Consider the following 17,710-nt stretch of genomic DNA (forward strand, 5'->3'; position numbering starts at 1 on the left):
TTTGGGTTGGAAGGGACCTTAAAGCTCATTCCATTCCACCCTCCTGCCATGGGCAGGACATCTTACACTATCCCAGGTTTCTCCAAACCCCATCCAACCTGGCCTTGGGCACTTCCAGGGATGGGGCAGCCACAGCTGCTCTGAGTGATGTTAGAAGGGATGCTGGGTTTTGCTACAGTGCCATAACAACTAATTAAGGCTTAAAATCAGATTTTAATCTGAAAATGTCCAAACACTGCTGGGTTTAAGGAAGGAGCATCAATTTTCAGCTGAATCTCGAGCATTGGGGACGCGGATTGAGAAGCAGCTGGAAAAGCACAGATGGAGATGGAAAATTGGGTTTTCCCTCTCGGGGGTCAGCCGTGGCACAGCGCGGCAGTGGTTAATGCCCGCTGCCACCCTGCGAGGCAGCAGGAACGCGCTGGCTCTGTCACAAGAGTGGCCGGCGATGACAAGGTCCCTGCGGGCAGGACGCGCTGCCGGGCCGGGGCCATCTGTCAGCCCTGCCCTGCTGCGGAGAGGGGAGCGCCCGAGGCACAAAAGGCGACATTATTCGGTGCTGCAGGAGGGATGAATGGAGTGTTGAAAGCCACCACCTCAGCCAGTGGATTGGTTTTCAGCCCCCATCACTGAGCTTGTCTGTCTCCTCCGGAGGCTTGGGCAGCAGGAGCCGGGCAGAGATCGGGGAGATGGAGCGGGGCTGTGTCCCACCTAAACGAGCTCCTTCCTGCACCTCCATCACCTCTTGCTGGTGCCCAGAAAACCCTTTGGTCCGCCATCATCTCACCCTGGTGAAGGCAATGAGGTCCAAACCTTGGTCTGGAGGCTCTGGAGCCCCCCAGTGTTGTGGTGTATGCAGGGGTCCCAGGATGAGGGAAGAGATGAGAATCTTGACTCCGTGTTTCAGAAGACTGATTTATTATGATATATATTATATAAAAAGAAAACGATATATTAATAGTATATGGTGAAGGAAACGAGGTCCAAGCCTTGGTCTGGATGCTCTGGAGCCCCCCAGTGTGGTGGTGTTCACAGGGATGAGGGAAGAGATGAGAATCTTGACTCCATGTTCAGAAGGCTGATTTATTATTTTATGATATATATCATATTAAAAGAAAATTATATAATAATAGTATATGGTGAAGGCAACGAGGTCCAAGCCTTGGTCTGGATGCTCTGTAGCCCCCTAGTGTGGTGGTGTTTGCAGAGATGAGAATCTTGACTCCATGTTCAGAAGGCTGATTTATTATTTTATGATATATATCATGTTAAAAGAAAATGATATATTAAAACTATATAGTGAAGGCAACAAGGTCCAAGCCTTGGTCTGGATGCTCTGGAGCCCCCCAGTGTGGTGGTGTTCACAGAGATGAGGGAAGAGATGAGAATCTTGATTCCATGTTTCAGAAGGCTGATTTATTATTTTATGATATATATCATATTAAAAGAAAATTATATATTAAAACTGTACTAAAAGAATAGGAGAAAGGATTTCATCAAAAGGCTTGAAAGGAAAGGAAGGAATGATGATAAAATCTTGTGACTGCTCACAGCCTTGACACAGGTGGCTGTCATTGGTCATCAAATAAAAACAATTTCACATGCTGGGTAAACAATTCTCCAAAGCAGCAAAACATGGAGAAGCTGAAGCTTCTCAGGAGAAAAGGTCTTAGCAAAAGGATTTTTCATAAAATATGTCAGTGACACCCCAGCCCATGGTGTGGAGGGACCTTGGCTGGGTGGACACCAGCTGGGAGCTCTTCTCAAGAGCAAGAAGCTAGAAGCTGGATGAGGGTTTTCCATGGGAAGGAAGGGTTAGCCACTGATTTCAATGTGGATTTCAATGACCTTTCCTGAGTTTCTGAGCACCAGCAGATGCCTGCAGTGGCAGCAGTCATTGTGCATCCCTCCAGGAGCTGGTGTGCCCTGTGGGGACTGCAAGGATTAATTTTGGGGCTTGGCTGAGCTTTATTGTAAATCAAAGGGGGCTCCAATGAGGGGAGAGAGAATGATGCATCTGATTCCATGGATATCAGAAGGCTAATTAATCACTTTATTATAGTATACTATATATGTTTAATCTAAACTGAATCTGCACACAACTGCTCTGAATCTCATGACTGTCACCCAACAGTCCTGACACACACACACACACACGATAGGCCAAGGAAACAAAACACCATCACTTTGGATAAACAATCTCCATATTGCCTTCTACTTTGGCACAAACACAGGCACAGCAAGTGATAAGAATTGCTTTTTCCCTTTCTCTGAGGTCCAGAGAATGTGGATCTCAGAAATCTTTGGGAAGAATTGTGCCTTGCTTTGCTCTGTGAAGAGAAAGGTGGCAACAGAGCTGAGCCTGACAGCCAGGCTTTGGAGCAGGTGTGCAGGAGCATCCTCCCAGTGGTGGGAGCATCCTCAGGATGGCAGAGCATCCTCCCGGTGGTGGGAGCATCCTCACGATGGCACTGCTCCCCCAGCCACGCTGCCGCCAGCTGGGAGAGCAGGGATGCGGGTCTGGGATCCCAGAGGAGTCCTGGACCAGCACCCATCCCCCTCCTCGAGAGTCTTCGAGTGAGACAGAGCTGGAAATCCGCCCCTTGGCAGTGAGCAGTAAATGAGGGGGAAATAGAATCTTACGATACTGAATCTCTTCCTCATTTTCTGCTGACATTCCCTGTTGCTGAGTATCTCCCAGGCGGGGGAATACAGCCCTTCAGCTTCATCTTGCCACTCAAAAACAATTTGCTTGTTCTCAATTAATCCAGATTTTCATGTGTCTTCTGGTCACTGCTCCTGGAAATGCTGAGGAGTGACATGTTCACAGGTCCTGCATAGCCCTTGGTGACCACAGGCTCTGCAGGCCACCACCACTAACTCTGCTGTCTGCATGTTTCAGGGAGGTGTCCTCTGGAAATTCGCCTGCAGGAGGGGCTGACAGCAGCAATGACACTCGGTCCCTGTCCGGACACCGAGGTGCTGCCTCTCTCCTTGATGCCAGCCACGCTCCTCATCCTCCTCATCCTCAGCCCCACCGGTGAGCTCCTGCCTGGGGCGGTGGGAGGGGGTTTAAGCACCGTGATCCCTCTCCATCAGATTTGTGGGCAGATTTTCTCCAGGCACAGGATTGTTGTGGTGTCCCCTACATTCCTGAGTGTGTGAGGGATGGGGGAGCAAGTTCAGCTTTTATGTCCCACCGTGACCTGGCTGTGATGGCAGGCCCAGCGTGCAGGGCAGGCAGGGGAATGGGGCAGGTGCTGCCAGCACTGGTGACAGAGCAGTTCTGGGCTCTGGAGCAGGCAGCACCCATGGGGAGATGCTGATGGCCAAGGGATGCTCCTGAAGTTGCTGCCCAGGACTTTGGGACCTGTCCTGCCAAGGAAAGGGGTGGAATGAGCACCCATCCTGTGACAGTGTTCCCAGGGGTCTCAGGTTCAGGGAAGAGATGAGGATCTGACTCCATGTTTCAGAAGGCTTGATTTATTATTTTATGATATATATTACATTAAAACTGTACTAAAAGAATAGAAGAAAGTATTTCCTTTTCAGAAGGCTGGCTAAGAATAGAATAGCAAAGAATGATAACAAAGGCAGCTGCCTCAGACTCTCTGTCCGAGCCAACAGGGCTGTGATTGGCATTAATTAGAAACATCCAACATGAGACCAATCACAGATGCACCTGTTGCATTCCACAGCAGCAGATAATCAATGTTTACATTTTGTTCCTGAGGCCTCTCAGGAGGAAAAATCCTAAGGAAAGGATTTTTCATAAAAGATGTCTATGACACCCATCCTCTGAGAATAAGGGGCTCTGCTCACTCCTGGCAGGCACTGTGCAGCCAGGAAGCTTTTCAATAGACCTGGGAAAAGCCATTCCTGCTCTGGAAGGCGGGTCCACACCAGTGCTGTGGCAGCGAGGTGATCCCAGTGTGACTCTGTCCATGTCATTACAGTGGGGAACGCATTCCTGCCTCAACAAACCCACCAAGGCACAGCCAGCGGGAAAACTGGGAATGTCAGATGTGCTCAGACATCCTAATTGAGTTTAAATCGGGTTTTACCTTCCCACCCGCTCTGCTGGTGCTTCCCTTCCCCCTCGGGTGCTGTGGCAGCATCCGCGCTCACACTCTGGTGTGGGGACCCTGGTGGCTCTGTCCCTGTCCCCTGCATCGCCTGGCTTTCCTCGTTCTCCTCCTTAATGGGCACGGATTAGTCGCTAATGAAGGGCCGTTTGTCCTCCCGTTTGGTGTTTTTGTTTACTAGAGCAGTTTCCCTTTTTCCTTTGGCTTTGTGAAGCTGGATCAGAGAAACATGGAGGGCTCCATCTCTCCTCAAAAAGACAGCCCCTTATTATTGTAGACACACCAGACATATTCTTTTCAGATCTCTCCTGACTTTGCTGGAGGATGCTCTTAAATGAATATTTCAGAGCTTTGATTTTGACTCAAAGGGAGATGAATATTTATCAATGTCCTTTTTATCCACTGCTTTCTTGGCACTGGAGTGGACTAGGTGTTAAAAATCAATACAAGCCAGGATCAAACACTCTTCCTAGAAACCCACACATCTCCCCACTTTTGGTGAGCTGAATTACCTCTACCCTGTTGTCCAGCCCATGGGGCTGCTCTATCCTCCCCTGTCCTCTCTGCTGCCGTGGTCTCACCTGTTTAATCCCCAATTCTTGCTGGAATCCCTTTCCATGCCTGCTCCAGCATCCCTTTCCATGCCTGCTCCAGCTGGGTAGGGCAGGAGCACTGACCACGCTGGAGCTCCCTGGCTGCTGATGTTCACCCCAGCATCCCTGCTAAGTCATGGATACAGCCAGACATTTGTCTTGTTCTCCTTTCTCCTGGGGTTTCTAGGTCTTTCTTTGACAGCCCTGATTTCTGGCTGACTTAATGGTCTCCCAGGTAACATCCTAGCAAGGAAAAGGGAAGTGGGTTCATTTTCTCCACTGTCCCCCCAGCTCACACTGCTTCTCACAGTGGTGACATCCACCCCCAGAGCAGCAGGGATTGACCTCCATGTCACTGTAGGACACAAAAGAACCCACCGCTGTTCTCAAGGTGAAGAAAAAGGGAAGTTTATTTTCTGACTCCAACATTTGTAGTTTTCCAAGAGTGACAGTGGATTGGAGGGTGACAGTGCCACCTCTCCAATGACACTGGACAGACCAACAGCCCATCAACTTTCTCCTCCTCCATAAAGGAATGCAAAACAATGAGTTATTTACAGAAAGCGTGTGAGAAAGTTCACTACAAGAATGTCAACGTCAGAAGGCTTGGAAAATCTTAAAAAACCAGGGTGACACTCCACGTCTCTGCTGGTGGGCTGAGAGTGAGGCAGGACAGGGCTGGTCTGAGGCAGAGGGAGGAAAAGAGGCCACAGAGGCACCAGAGGTGTTGATCAGCCCTTGGGTGCTGTAATCAGCATGGAGGCACCACAGGATCATGGAATGGTTTGGGTCGGAAGTGACCTTAAAATTGATCTCATTCCATACCCCCCATCTCTGACGGTGTTCACAGGGGTTCTTGGATGAGGGAAGAGATGAGCATCTGACTCCATGTTTCAGAAGGCTTGATTTATTATTTTATTACATATATTACATTAAAATTATACTAAAAGAATAGAAGAAAAGGTTTCATCAGAAGGCTTCCATCAGGAGATCTCCACTGGGTTTCTCAAGCTGGGCAGGGTTGATTTTCCTTGTTCCCATCTCACCACCCAAGTTTTCCATGGGGGTGATGGGGCAGGGGGATGCAGGAGCTGCCCAGGGCCAACAGCAAGGCAGCAATGGGGCCAGGGGTGGACAAAAAGGTCCCCAAGACCTGGCCCAAGACAGGAGTGGCTTCTGCTGGCCACTGGGCTCATTAGGGTCACACATGTCACCTTGTGCTTCACATCCCACCAGAGTCACAGTCACTCATGTGCCTCAGTTTCCCCACCCATGAAGTAGATGAAGTGATGCCCTGGGGAAGAGTGTTCATTTTCCCCCTATAAACTCCAGGACTTTGCAGGAAAGGGAAGGATCCAAGGGCTGCTGAGTCCTGCCAGTCCCCACCACCATTCCATCCCATCCCTGCTGCCATCGCTCTCCAAGCTGCACCTCCTCCTCCCTGGGAAGAGCTGATCCCTCCTTTTCTCCCTTGCAGGCACCACTCCCTTGCAGTCTGAGCCTGAGATGTTGCCATTCCCAGGTGAGATTCTTCTCTGAAAGTCGCTTTTCTTCAGGAAGTTTTGTAGTTGAAAAATGCACTTTTTAGGTAAAAGAAGGGATTTGGGGAATTTAAAAAAAGAAAGATATTGGTTTGGAACAAAAAGCAGCAAGAAAAAGCTAAACTTCTTTTACAGAAAGAAAATAAAGATTCTTTATTATCCCTATTCTGCTAATTATCCTGAGAGGAGATTTTTTTCTACCTCCTGCTGAGTCTCTGTCCCTGTGCCATGTATCACAGACAAGTAAATAATTCCCTTGATGTGGTGGAACCTGGTACTTTGATGCCTGCACCCCATCACCAGCAGCCTGAGAGATCATCTCCATCCATCCCACCAGCTCTGGAAGCATTCATTGAGGCTAATAAGAATTTGCTAATTGCATCTTGTCACTTGTCACCTATTTAAGTCAAGATGTGGTGCCACATGTCTGCTTTTTCCTTCACCCTTGGGTTTTTGCCCATTAGCAGGGGAGATGATGGGAGCACCGAAAGCCACAGAATGGTTTGGGTTGGAAGGGTCCTTAAAAACCATCTCACTCTACCCTGCCATGGGCAGGAAGACCTTCCACGAGGCCAGGCTGTCCAAAGCCCCATCCAGCCTGGCCTTGGTGATGGTGCATCTCGTTCCTGGGCTGAGATGTGCTGTGTCTGCACAGCCACTGCTGCCAGCAGATGGAGGGAGGCCCATGTCCCACCAGCAGGGCAGCACCAAGCCAACAACTGCCTTGTGTAGGGGGATAGAAAATAAGAAAATAAAGATAATGTAGAAAGTAATCTCATCCCTAAGGAGTTGCAACTGGGCCAATTATCAAAGATTAGGAACAAGCCTGACTTTAAGAGGCCACAGCTGTGACCAGTGAGAAGATGCTATAAAAGAGTGGGGTGGCTAGTTGGGAAGGAAACTGGAGTCAGCTGGCTGCTTTGTGAAGAACAGGGTCTTCTTCAGGGTTTCTCTGAGGAGAAACACCAAGAAGGTGTGAAACTTCTGTGATAAGGAGACAACAGTATGGAACCCCTGCAACAAGATGACAACAGCCTTGTGCCCCAGAGAAGGGGCAGGAGATTGACGTAGAGATTTTCCTTAGAGGTTTTCTCTAAAGAGCAGGAGTTTGATGTAGATTTGCTGCCCATGGCCTGCTGAGGGAGCTCTGTGTTGCCCTCCTCCCAGAGATCCACCTCTCCAGCGGGCCCAGCCGCTGCCAGGGCTGGCTGGAGATCCTCATGGTTTTCTCTACGGAGTTTGGTGTAGATTTGCTCCCCATGGTTTGCTGAGGGAGATCTCTATGCCCTCCTTCCAGAGATCCGCCTCTCCAGTGGGCCCAGCTGCTGCCAGGGCCAGCTGGAGACCCTCATGATTTTCTCTGTGGAGTTTGGTGTAGATTTGCTGCCCATGGCCTGCTGAGGGAGCTTTCTGTTGCCATCCTTGCAGAGATCCACCTCTCCAGTGGGCCCAGCTGGCTGGAGACCCTCATGATTTTCTCTATGGAGTTTGGTGTAGATTTGCTGCCCATGGCCTGCTGAGGGAGCTTTCTGTTGCCATCCTCGCAGAGATCCGCCTCTCCAGCGGGCCCAGCCAGCTGGAGATCCTCATGATTTTCTCTAAGGAGCAGGAGTTTGGTGTAGATTTGCTGCCCATGGCCTGCTGAGGGAGCTCTGTGTTGCCATCCTCCCAGAGATACGGCTCTCCAGCGGGCCCAGCCACTGCCAGGGCCTCCTGGAGACCCTCGTGATTTTCTCTACGGAGTTTGGTGTAGATTTGCTGCCCATGGCCTGCTGAGGTGGCTCTCTGTGCTATCCTCCCAGAGATCCACCTCTCCAACGGGCCCAGCCAGCTGGAGATCCTCATGATTTTCTCTAAGGAGCAGGAGTTTGATGTAGATTTGCTCCCCACGGCCTGTTGCCTGCTGAGGGAGCTCTGTGTGCCCTCCTCGCAGAGATCCGCCTCTCCAACGGGCCCAGCCGCTGCCAGGGCCGCCTGGAGATCCTCTACAACGGCTCCTGGGGCACCGTGTGTGACGATGACTGGGACATGGTGGATGCCAACGTGGTGTGTCGCCAGCTGGGCTGTGGCCATGCCATCACCCTGCCCGCTGCCATGACCTTCGGCCAGGGCACCGGGCCCATCTTCCTGGACAACGTGGACTGCAAGGGCTCGGAGGCGGCCCTGAGCGAGTGCTGGAGCCATGGCTGGGGCATCCACAACTGCTACCACTATGAGGATGTGGCTGTGGTGTGCAATGGTAATGAGGGTGGGTTCCTCGGGGGACAGGAGAGCATGGGATTACTGTGGAGGGCAAGGCTTGGGGCTGCAGTGGGGTTGGTGGAGCCCAGGAGTCTTATCTCAGAGCCTGACCTGGGTCAGCCAAACATCTTCTGCATTCTCCTCTCACCCATTTCCTCAATCCAGGTCACCTCCCAGCTCCACAGGCTGGTGCTCCATAAGGTGACCAGCCTGTTTTGTGTTCCTTGTCACTCCCAGATCAGGGACTTTGCACGATCCCTGGGGAAGGAGCACATGCCCACCCACCCTCCTGCCTCTGAGTCAGTTGCTGCCCAACTGCTCTTTCCCCTTTTGACTCTGCCTTGGTGGAGCCCAAGAGTCTCAGAGCCTGGTTCTTTGACCTGGGTCAGACAAACATCTTCTGCCTTCTCCTCTCACCCCTCTGCTCAATCCAGGTCGCCTCCCAGCTCCATAAGGTGACCAGCCTGTTTTGTGTTCCTTGTCACTCCCAGATCAGGGACTTTGCACGATCCCTGGGGAAGGAGCACATGCCCACCCACCCTCCTGCCTCTGAGTCAGTTGCTGCCCAACTGCTCTTTCCCCTTTTGACTTGTGTTTCTTTAAACTGCTGAGCTTTTCAGTAGGAGATGTTCCTAAAGGTGAGAAAAGCAGTGGAAAGTGTTTGAACTTGGCAAGCGAAAGTGGGACGGCTCTGTGAGGACCCTTATGTACCCCACACACGTTCCACCCTCGCTGTGCAAGGTTTGCTCATCAGCCAGGCACCAGTGAGCTGTGAAAGGGAGGCTCTGCAGACCTGGAGCAGCTGTTCTGTGAATCCCCACGTCCTGCAGAAGCAGGGCTTGGAAAAGGAGGGATGGAAAGGCAGGGGGATGCTGGGTTGGTGGTGGGTTGTACTGACAGCAACCAGAGAACAGAGGTTGTGGATCGAGCAGGAAAATAAATCATGTAATTGTTGGAGAGGAGAGGTGGAAGGAGAGAGAAAGGAGGAGGGGAGCTGGGTCTGAGGGCAGAATAAAGGCTGGAGGCATTGGCAGAGAGCTCTGGTGCAGCTGCAAACCTCTCTATTTTCAGCTGGGGCTGGTTTGGTGCAGACCCTCCTGGAGCAGCGGGGTGGGAGGGATCCCTCCCTCTCCCAGGTGGAGCAGCAGCAGCAGCAGCAGCAGGTGCCACCTCTCTGCTTCCCTTTGCAGAGTTCTCACCCACACAAGTCAGCGAAGGACCGACCACCAGGACCCTCACAGCCTCGGTACAGGACGGGGAAAGTAAGCTGCTCAGCCTGCAGGGGGACACCCTGTCACCTGCTGTCCCTCTTGAAGCCTCTCTGAGCTGCAGAACCCCAAACCCCATCATTGTACTGTCCACGGCCACACCCTATCCCAGAAATTCCCAAGCTTCCCAAGCCCCGTTGCTCTAAAGCTTCACCCCTTCCCCTCTGTTTCTCACTCATTTCCTTTGCCACCACGGGCACGGTGGCAGTGTGGGGACATCACACCCCTCTCACCTCGTGCTGCCACCCCCAGGTGACGGCAGCGTCCGCCTGGTGGCCGGCCCCGACACCTGCCAGGGCCGGGTGGAGATCTTCTACCGCGGCAGCTGGGGCACCGTGTGCGATGACGACTGGGGCCTGAGCGATGCCAGCGTGGTCTGCAAGCAGCTGGGCTGTGGGCAAGCCCTGGATTACAAGAGCAATGCCTACTTTGGCTATGGAACAGGACGGATCCTCCTGGACAACGTCAACTGTGATGGCAGTGAGCCCTTCTTGTCTGCCTGCTACAGCCTGGGCTGGGGCATCCACAACTGCGGCCACCACGAGGATGCCGGGGTCATCTGTGCAGGTACCGGGTAGGGCATCACCTTCAGGGTGGGGAAAAACCCAGGGGCAGCCTGTTCTCCAAGCAGAAATGGCCTCAGGGAGATGCTGAGATGCTCAAGGCTGAGCTCTGTGCTGTGGGAGCATCCTTGTTCCTTATCCACACTCATCATGGTACCCTGGAGTAGCAACCCCACACCAGGAGCCCAGAGCACAGCCAGGGTGGGGATTTGCAGGGAAAATGCACCTGCCCCTCCTGCCAGGGAAATGCACCCACCCCTCCTGCCCGGGAAATGCACCTGCCCCTCCTGCCAGGGAAATGCACCTGCCCCTCCTGCCAGGGAAATGCACCTGCAATCCTGCCCGGGAAATGCACCTGCAATCCTGCCAGGGAAATGCACCTGCAATCCTGCCAGGGAAATGCACCTGCCCCTCCTGCCAGGGAAATGCACCCGCCATCCTGCCAGGGAAATGCACCTGCAATCCTGCCGGGGAAATGCACCTGCCCCTCCTGCCAGGGAAATGCACCTGCCCCTCCTGCCAGGGAAATGCACCTGCAATCCTGCCAGGGAAATGCACCTGCAATCCTGCCAGGGAAATGCACCTGCAATCCTGCCAGGGAAATGCACCTGCAATCCTGCCGGGGAAATGCACCTGCTCCTCCTGCCAGGGAAATGCACCTGCAATCCTGCCAGGGAAATGCACCTGCCCCTCCTGCCAGGGAAATGCACCCGCAATCCTGCCAGGGAAATGCACCCGCCATCCTGCCAGGGAAATGCACCCGCCATCCTGCCAGGGAAATGCACCTGCAACCCTGCCAGGGAAATGCACCTGCAATCCTGATAGGGAAATGCACCTGCAATCCTGACAGGGAAATGCACCTGCCCCTCCTGCCAGGGAAATGCACCTGCAATCCTGACAGGGAAATGCACCTGCTCCTCCTGCCAGGGAAATGCACCTGCCCCTCCTGCCAGGGAAATGCACCTGCAATCTTGCCAGGGAAATGCACCTGCAATCCTGCCAGGGAAATGCACCCACAATCCTGCCAGGGAAATGCATCTGCCATCCTGCACTTCCCTCTGCCATTTCCCTGCTCTGTTGGCTGCAAATGAGCTGCCCGTGTCCGGAAGGAGGGAGAGGCTGCCAGGGGCTGGGCACGGTGCCAGGCCCAGCCTGCCTCCCCTTCCCCTCCTGAAATGATGTATTCCTGCCATCCTCCACTGATTACTGTTTATAATCTTAATAATCCCCCTGAATTCCCTCATTATCGTGGCTAATGACGGGAGCAGTGAGTGCCAGTGCTTTCCCTTTCTCGCTGTTAATGGACAAAGGGGATGATGTAGGACAAAAGGGACAATTTTTTCAGGCTGGTCCTTTCCTGCCTAAACATCCCCGTCCCCTCTGGCTCCTCCTCAATGGCACCACCACGCCTAGACCTTGCTTAGAGGGGCAGGGGATAATGAAGTATGAATGCTAATGAATCCTGATGATAAATCTCCCAGGTGTCACCTTTGTCCCTCTGTGTCACCACAGGACTGGACACATCCACCATCACATCATTCACCACCTCGCTGGCCCTGGACTCTGAGGAGACCCTCACAGCCACGGCCACAGGTAGGAGGTTGGCAGTCACTCATCTGCGGGGGAAGCTGTGCCCTCTGTGTCCTCTGTGACCCAGCCTGGCCACCCTGGGGTTTCTGCCAGGCGTGGGTGACGCTTGAGGGGTGACACTGCCCATGGCAGGGGACAGAAATGGTGCTGGTGGTCACTGGCACCGACTGGAATGGGGCAGTGGGTGCTGGGTCTGGACCCCTCAATGCCCACATGTCCCCCACGCTTGTCCCAGCAGTGACAGACAGCAGGGACCAGCCCTCCCAGGCCACTGAGGTGGTCACCACCACGCTCCTGACCATCGAGCAGGAAAGTAAGTGTGCAGCTGCTGCTGGGGCTCCATGTCCCTGGTGGGGGTCACTCCACATCCCCAGGGCTCCTTCCATGTCCCCAGAGGTCACCCCATGTTCCAACTGCTCAATCCATGCCCCAGGAATTATCTCATATCCCCAGGGTTTACTCCATGCCCACAGGGTGCTCACCCCGTGACACTCAAGGGTTCATCCCACATCTCCAGGGATTGCTCCATGCTCACAGTGCTGCTTGGGGATCACCCCATGTACCCAGTGCCACCCCTCATCACCAGGACTCACCCTGTGTCCCCAGGGGCTCAGCTGACATCCCCATGGTCACCCTGAGCTCTCCAGATGTTACCCTATACTCCAGAGACTCACCCCATGCCCACAGGGCTTTGCCCCACACTCCCAGGGGTTGTACCCATGTCCCCAGGGCTTACCCCAAAAACTGGGGGCTCACCCCATGCCCACAGGGGATTGCCCCACATCCCCAAGGGGGTGTACCCATGTCCCCAGATGTTACCCCATACCCCAGGGATTGACCCCACGCCCACAGGGGTTTGCCCCACATCCCCAAGGGGGTGTACCCATGTCCCCAGGGGTTACCCCAAAAACTGGGGGCTCACCCCACACCCACAGGGATTGCCCCACATCCCCAAGGGAGTGTACCCATGTCCCCAGGGGGTTACCTTATACCCCAGGGATTGACCCCACGCCCACAGGGGTTTGCCCCACATCCCCAGGGGGGTGTACCCACAACCCCAGGGCTTACCCCAAAAACCAGGGGCTCACCCCACGCCCTCGGAGGGACAGCAGGGGACACCCTGTGTAGCCCCGCTCCCCCCGGGTCGTGGCTCGCAGGTGGCGGCTTGCGGCTGGCGAACGGCAACGGGAGCTGCCGCGGGCGGGTGGAGGTGCGGCACGGCGGCACCTGGGGCACCGTGTGCGACGACGACTGGGACTTCCCCGACGCCCAGGTGGTTTGCCGGCAGCTGGGCTGCGGCGGCGCCCTGGCCGCCACCGTGCTGGGCTCCTTCGGCTACGGCAGCGGGCCCGTGCTGCTGGACAACGTGGGCTGCGGCGGCGGCGAGGCGCGCCTGGCCGACTGCTTCCACCTGGGCTGGGGACAGCACAACTGCGGCCACCACGAGGATGCCGGGGTCATCTGCCGAGGTGAGACGGCGGGGGAGAGGGTGTCTTGGTTTGGAAAGATAGGAGTCTGCTAAGGAAGGTAGGAGCCTCCCCTGAAATGGAGAATGTAAACCCAAAACTCTCTCAGACCCCAAAACTCCCTGCTAAGGAAGGCAGGAGCCTCCCCTGAAATGGGAAATGTAAACCCTCCCCACCCCTCCAAATTGCTATAAATTTTAAATTAAGGGGCTCTCAGGCAAAAAAATATGAGAGCGAGAAATAGCAGTTCTTCATCCACCACGAGGATGCCGGGGTCATCTGCCGAGGTGAGACGGGGGGGAGAGGGTGTCTTGGTTTGGAAAGATAGGAGTCTGCTAAGGAAGGTAGGAGCCTCCCCTGAACTGGAGAATGTAAACCCAAAACCAATCACAGATGCACCTGTTGCATTCCACAGCAGCAGATAATCAATGTTTACATTTTGTTCCTGAGGCCTCTCAGGAGGAAAAATGCTAAGGAAAGGGTTTTTCATAAAAGATGTCTATGACACCCATCCCCTGAGAACAAGGGGCTCTGCTCACTCCTGGCAGGCACTGTGCAGCCAGGAAGCTTTTCAATTCAAATTCAAATGGAGAATGTAAACCCCAAAACTCCCTGCTAAGGAAGGCAGGAGCCTCCCCTGAAATGGGAAATGTAAACCCTCCCCACCCCTCCGAATTGCTATAAATTTTAAATTAAGGGGCTCTCAGGCAAAAAAATCTATGGGAGCGGGAAATAGCAGTTCTTTAATAGGGAAGAAAAATGAAAGGATAAAATAAACAATGCAGTGCACCAGCACAACAGTGACAGAGTCAGAGCCCAACCTGACACCCTGTGGGTCAGGGTGTTGGCAGCAGTCCCATTGGAATTGTGGCTCAGCCCTCCTGCAGTGTCAGGGGTGGTTCTGCTGGAGCAGGGATCCTGTAAAGAAGGATGGATTCTTCCTCTGAAGATCCAGGGGAAGAAGAGACAGCTGCTGTTCCTCTGGGGAATCCCATGGAGAAGCCGTCCTGGTGTTCCAGAACCTCCAGATTATATCCATGTAGGAATGCTTGGCTCCTCCCCCTGGGCTCACATCTCCCAATGGGATGCTGTAGCTCTTATCAGTCATGCAGGGACATTCAGTAGCTGTTATCAGCTGGTGTCCCCTCCCTAGGGAGGTGTGAATGTGGTCACTCAAAGAGAGAGATAAGGCAAACTGCCCATGTGACAAAAGACAACTGCCATACAGATGGTGATAGAACACATCTTGCCTTGCAATCTGGAACAGAGGGTGACAGGAGGTCTCTGATGAAGCCCAGCTCAGTGGGAAAGTCAATGGATGTAGGGAGGATTTTGGCCATGCTCAGGCTGGGTGTGGGAAATGGGGTCCCCCAATGGGGTTGGGGTGAAGAATGAGTAGTGGCAATCAGTGCTATGGTGTGGGTGATGGCTGGAGTGTGGCACTCCCTGTGGTCCCCATTTGTGCAGAGTGGCTGCACATCCCACCCCACATCCCTGCAGCCATCCCACAGCACTGCTGGGGGCACATCCCACCCCACATCCCTGCAGCACAGCACTGCTGAGGGACACATCCCACCCCACATCCCTGCAGCCATCCCACAGCACTGCTGGGGGCACCTCCCACCCCACATCCCTGCAGCACAGCACTGCTGAGGGACACATCCCACCCCACATCCCTGCAGCCATCCCACAGCACTGCTGGGGGACATCTCCCACCCCACATCCCTGCAGGCATCCCACAGCACTGCTGGGGGGCACCTCCCACCCCACATCCCTGCAGCACAGCACTGCTGAGGGACACATCCCACCCCACATCCCTGCAGCCATCCCACAGCACTGCTGGGGGACATCTCCCACCCCCACATCCCTGCAGCCATCCCACAGCATGGGGGGCTCTGACTGACCCTCTCCCTTCAGTCACTTTTCCCACCTCTCCTTTGCTGCACCAGGTGCTGATGACACTGATGACCATTTCCAAGAGGCCACTGCTACAACCACCACGTTGGCCCCAACTCGTCCCAAGGAGGGTAAGTACTGGGGTGTCACCTGGGGACACAGTGCCAGCCCACTGGGGATGCTCCATGCTGGCACAGGGTGGAAAAATAAATGGCTCAGGCAGAGACACAAGATCTGGCAGTGCCTAGAGCTGCCCATGACGTTGCTATAGGACACAAAAGAACACAAGTGCACACTGCTGTTCTCAAGGTGAAGAAAGGGAAGTTTATTTTCTGACTCCAACATTTATAGTGTTCCAAAAGTGACAGTGGATTGGAGGGTGACAGTGCCACCTCTCCAATGACACTGGATAAACTAACAGTCCATCAAATTTCTCCTCCTCCATAAAGGAATGCAAAACAATGAGTTATTTATAGAATGTGTGTGAGAAAGTTCATTGCAAGAATGTCAACATCAGAAGGCTTAGAAAATCTTAAAAAACCAGGGGGACATCACGGGGAGGGGGAAAAACTGATGACACTGTTAAGTTATGGCTTCTCCTGGTGCCCCTAAGACTGGTTCAGGCAGAGGTGGTGGACATCAGGGTGGGGAGAGGAGGCGATGGACCAAAGGGGCAGAGGTGGGAACAGAGGTGATTGTCTGTTCCATGATGCTCTGAGGGCCATCCCCAGCTCTGACAGGTGAAAAGGCAGTAGGGGAGCTCCGGGCTGAGCCCAGGGCAGGCAGGGAGAGTGCAACACAGCTCTGGGGTGGGCAGAGGCAGGAGCTGCCTCACCCCCTGCCCTCCCAGGGTCCCTGCGCCTGGTGAACGGCAGCCACCGGTGCGAGGGGCGCGTGGAGATGTTCTACCTGCGCCAGTGGGGCACCGTGTGCGACGACGCCTGGGACCTGCGGGATGCCAAGGTGGTGTGCAGGCAGCTGGGCTGTGGGCACGCCCTGGCAGCCTGGGGGGAGGCCCACTATGGCCAAGGAACCGGCTACATCTTCCTGGACAACCTCAAGTGCAAGGGCCACGAGCCCTCGCTGCTGCGCTGCTCCCACATCCGCTGGGACGTCCACAACTGCGACCACTCCGAGGATGCCGGTGCTGTCTGTGACATCCTATGACCTTCCCACAGGTAAGGGGGGACAGGGAGGCTGCAGGGAGCTGGTGGCAGTGCCACAGAGAGGGGTTGGACCCTTGGTGCTGGTCTGGATGCACTCCCTGCACTGGATGTTTGGGGTCTGAGAATGGGAGGCTGAAGGAGCAAAAGGGGAAATGGAGAAGGCTTTAATTATTCTGCCACATTCTGGAATGGCCTCTGGCTCAGTGCTGTGTGGGGCTTAGGAGCTCTGCTGCCCAGGAATTGGATATTTGGGGTCTGAGAATGGGAAGAGTTGGGTGAGGACTGGGTTCTCCTCAGCTCCTGAAGTAGTGGCTGAAGCTTCCCCCTACCTCCACCCATCCCCAGACTGCCCCTTGGAAAAACAAAACTGCTTCTGGTGTGAAATCTGGTTGGTTTCAGCCATTTCTTTTAAGAGATGAGGAAAGAAAAATGGATTTTCTGCTGTGAAAATGATGTTAAATTATACTCAGAAAATGTAAAAAGGGGGCTGAAATCACACCAGGATGCTCCAGTGGCTCTGCAGTGAGTTACTGTTGTTCTGCAATTTGCTTTGCAAGCCCTCCAGCAATCCCAATAGCAGCTTTTTCTTCCCATTTTGGCATCAGAAATACCAATTCCTCCCCCATTCCCATGCAGCAGAAATGCAGGCGTTGGATCTCACACCATCTGCAATCCTTGTGCCTGTTTCACCTGTTCCTTCTGCAAACACTGGGGGGGTTCAGGGGAGCTCAGATGAGATTTCCCTTCCTGGGGGGCTTCAGCACAGCCAGTCCATGCCCTAAAAACCTCCTGAGGAGTGGGAAAGGATGGGGATACCCTGCAGTCCCCCCCATCCTTCTCCATCCTGTGCTGGCTTTGGCTGCTCTGTCCCAAAAGCTCCCAGGGCAGGCAGGGAGCTGGCAGACAGGACACAAGCAGATGGAAAACCATAGGGAAGACCCCAAATCCCTTCCCAGAGCAAAGAAAGGGACCCAGGAGCCTGCAGCTTCCCCAATGCCCTGCCTTTGGGGTATAAAGGCTGTTTTCCTCCCAGCTCACGTGGAAAGACCCAGCCTGCAGCACCAGTCACCTTCACCACCAAGTGTTTGATTCCTGCTGGGACACTGGGAAAAGGATTTCCATGTTCTCATGGATGGGGTTCAAGGGTGGGGAAGGGCTCCTGCAGTGGCACAGAGCTCACTCCTCTGTCTGTGCAATTCTGTTGTTGATAAGAGACCGTGCATATTCCTGGGTTGGGTTTTTTTTCATTTTCCAATTTTTTTTTTCTTATATGTGTGTGGGTTTGTTTTTGTGAATACATA

At 53.9% G+C, this 17,710-nt stretch overlaps 1 protein-coding gene across 1 annotated transcript; it reads left to right on the forward strand.

The window, feature by feature from the left end:
• The first annotated feature begins 2,949 nt into the window (after positions 1 to 2,949).
• Positions 2,950 to 16,410, forward strand: SSC4D (scavenger receptor cysteine rich family member with 4 domains). Its single transcript, XM_063174080.1, has 10 exons — positions 2,950 to 3,040; positions 6,156 to 6,200; positions 8,153 to 8,458; positions 9,651 to 9,722; positions 9,981 to 10,295; positions 11,804 to 11,884; positions 12,117 to 12,194; positions 13,039 to 13,350; positions 15,297 to 15,374; positions 16,094 to 16,410. The coding sequence occupies exons 1-10, from the start codon at positions 2,950 to 2,952 to the stop codon at positions 16,408 to 16,410; spliced, it is 1,695 nt and encodes a 564-aa protein (XP_063030150.1).
• Positions 16,411 to 17,710: the final 1,300 nt, after the last annotated feature.

Source organism: Melospiza melodia, chromosome 21, assembly GCF_035770615.1.
Source record: "Melospiza melodia melodia isolate bMelMel2 chromosome 21, bMelMel2.pri, whole genome shotgun sequence".
In the NCBI taxonomy this organism is placed as follows: Eukaryota; Metazoa; Chordata; class Aves; order Passeriformes; family Passerellidae; genus Melospiza; species Melospiza melodia.

Bases quoted from the DNA above. Each gene is read 5' to 3' on its own strand.
- SSC4D (XM_063174080.1), top strand. From the start codon at position 2,950: ATGACACTCGGTCCCTGTCCGGACACCGAGGTGCTGCCTCTCTCCTTG. The intron at 3,041-6,155 runs GTGAGCTCCTGC...TCTCCCTTGCAG, and splicing joins CCTCATCCTCAGCCCCACCG to GCACCACTCCCTTGCAGTCT. The intron at 10,296-11,803 runs GTACCGGGTAGG...GTGTCACCACAG, and splicing joins TGCCGGGGTCATCTGTGCAG to GACTGGACACATCCACCATC.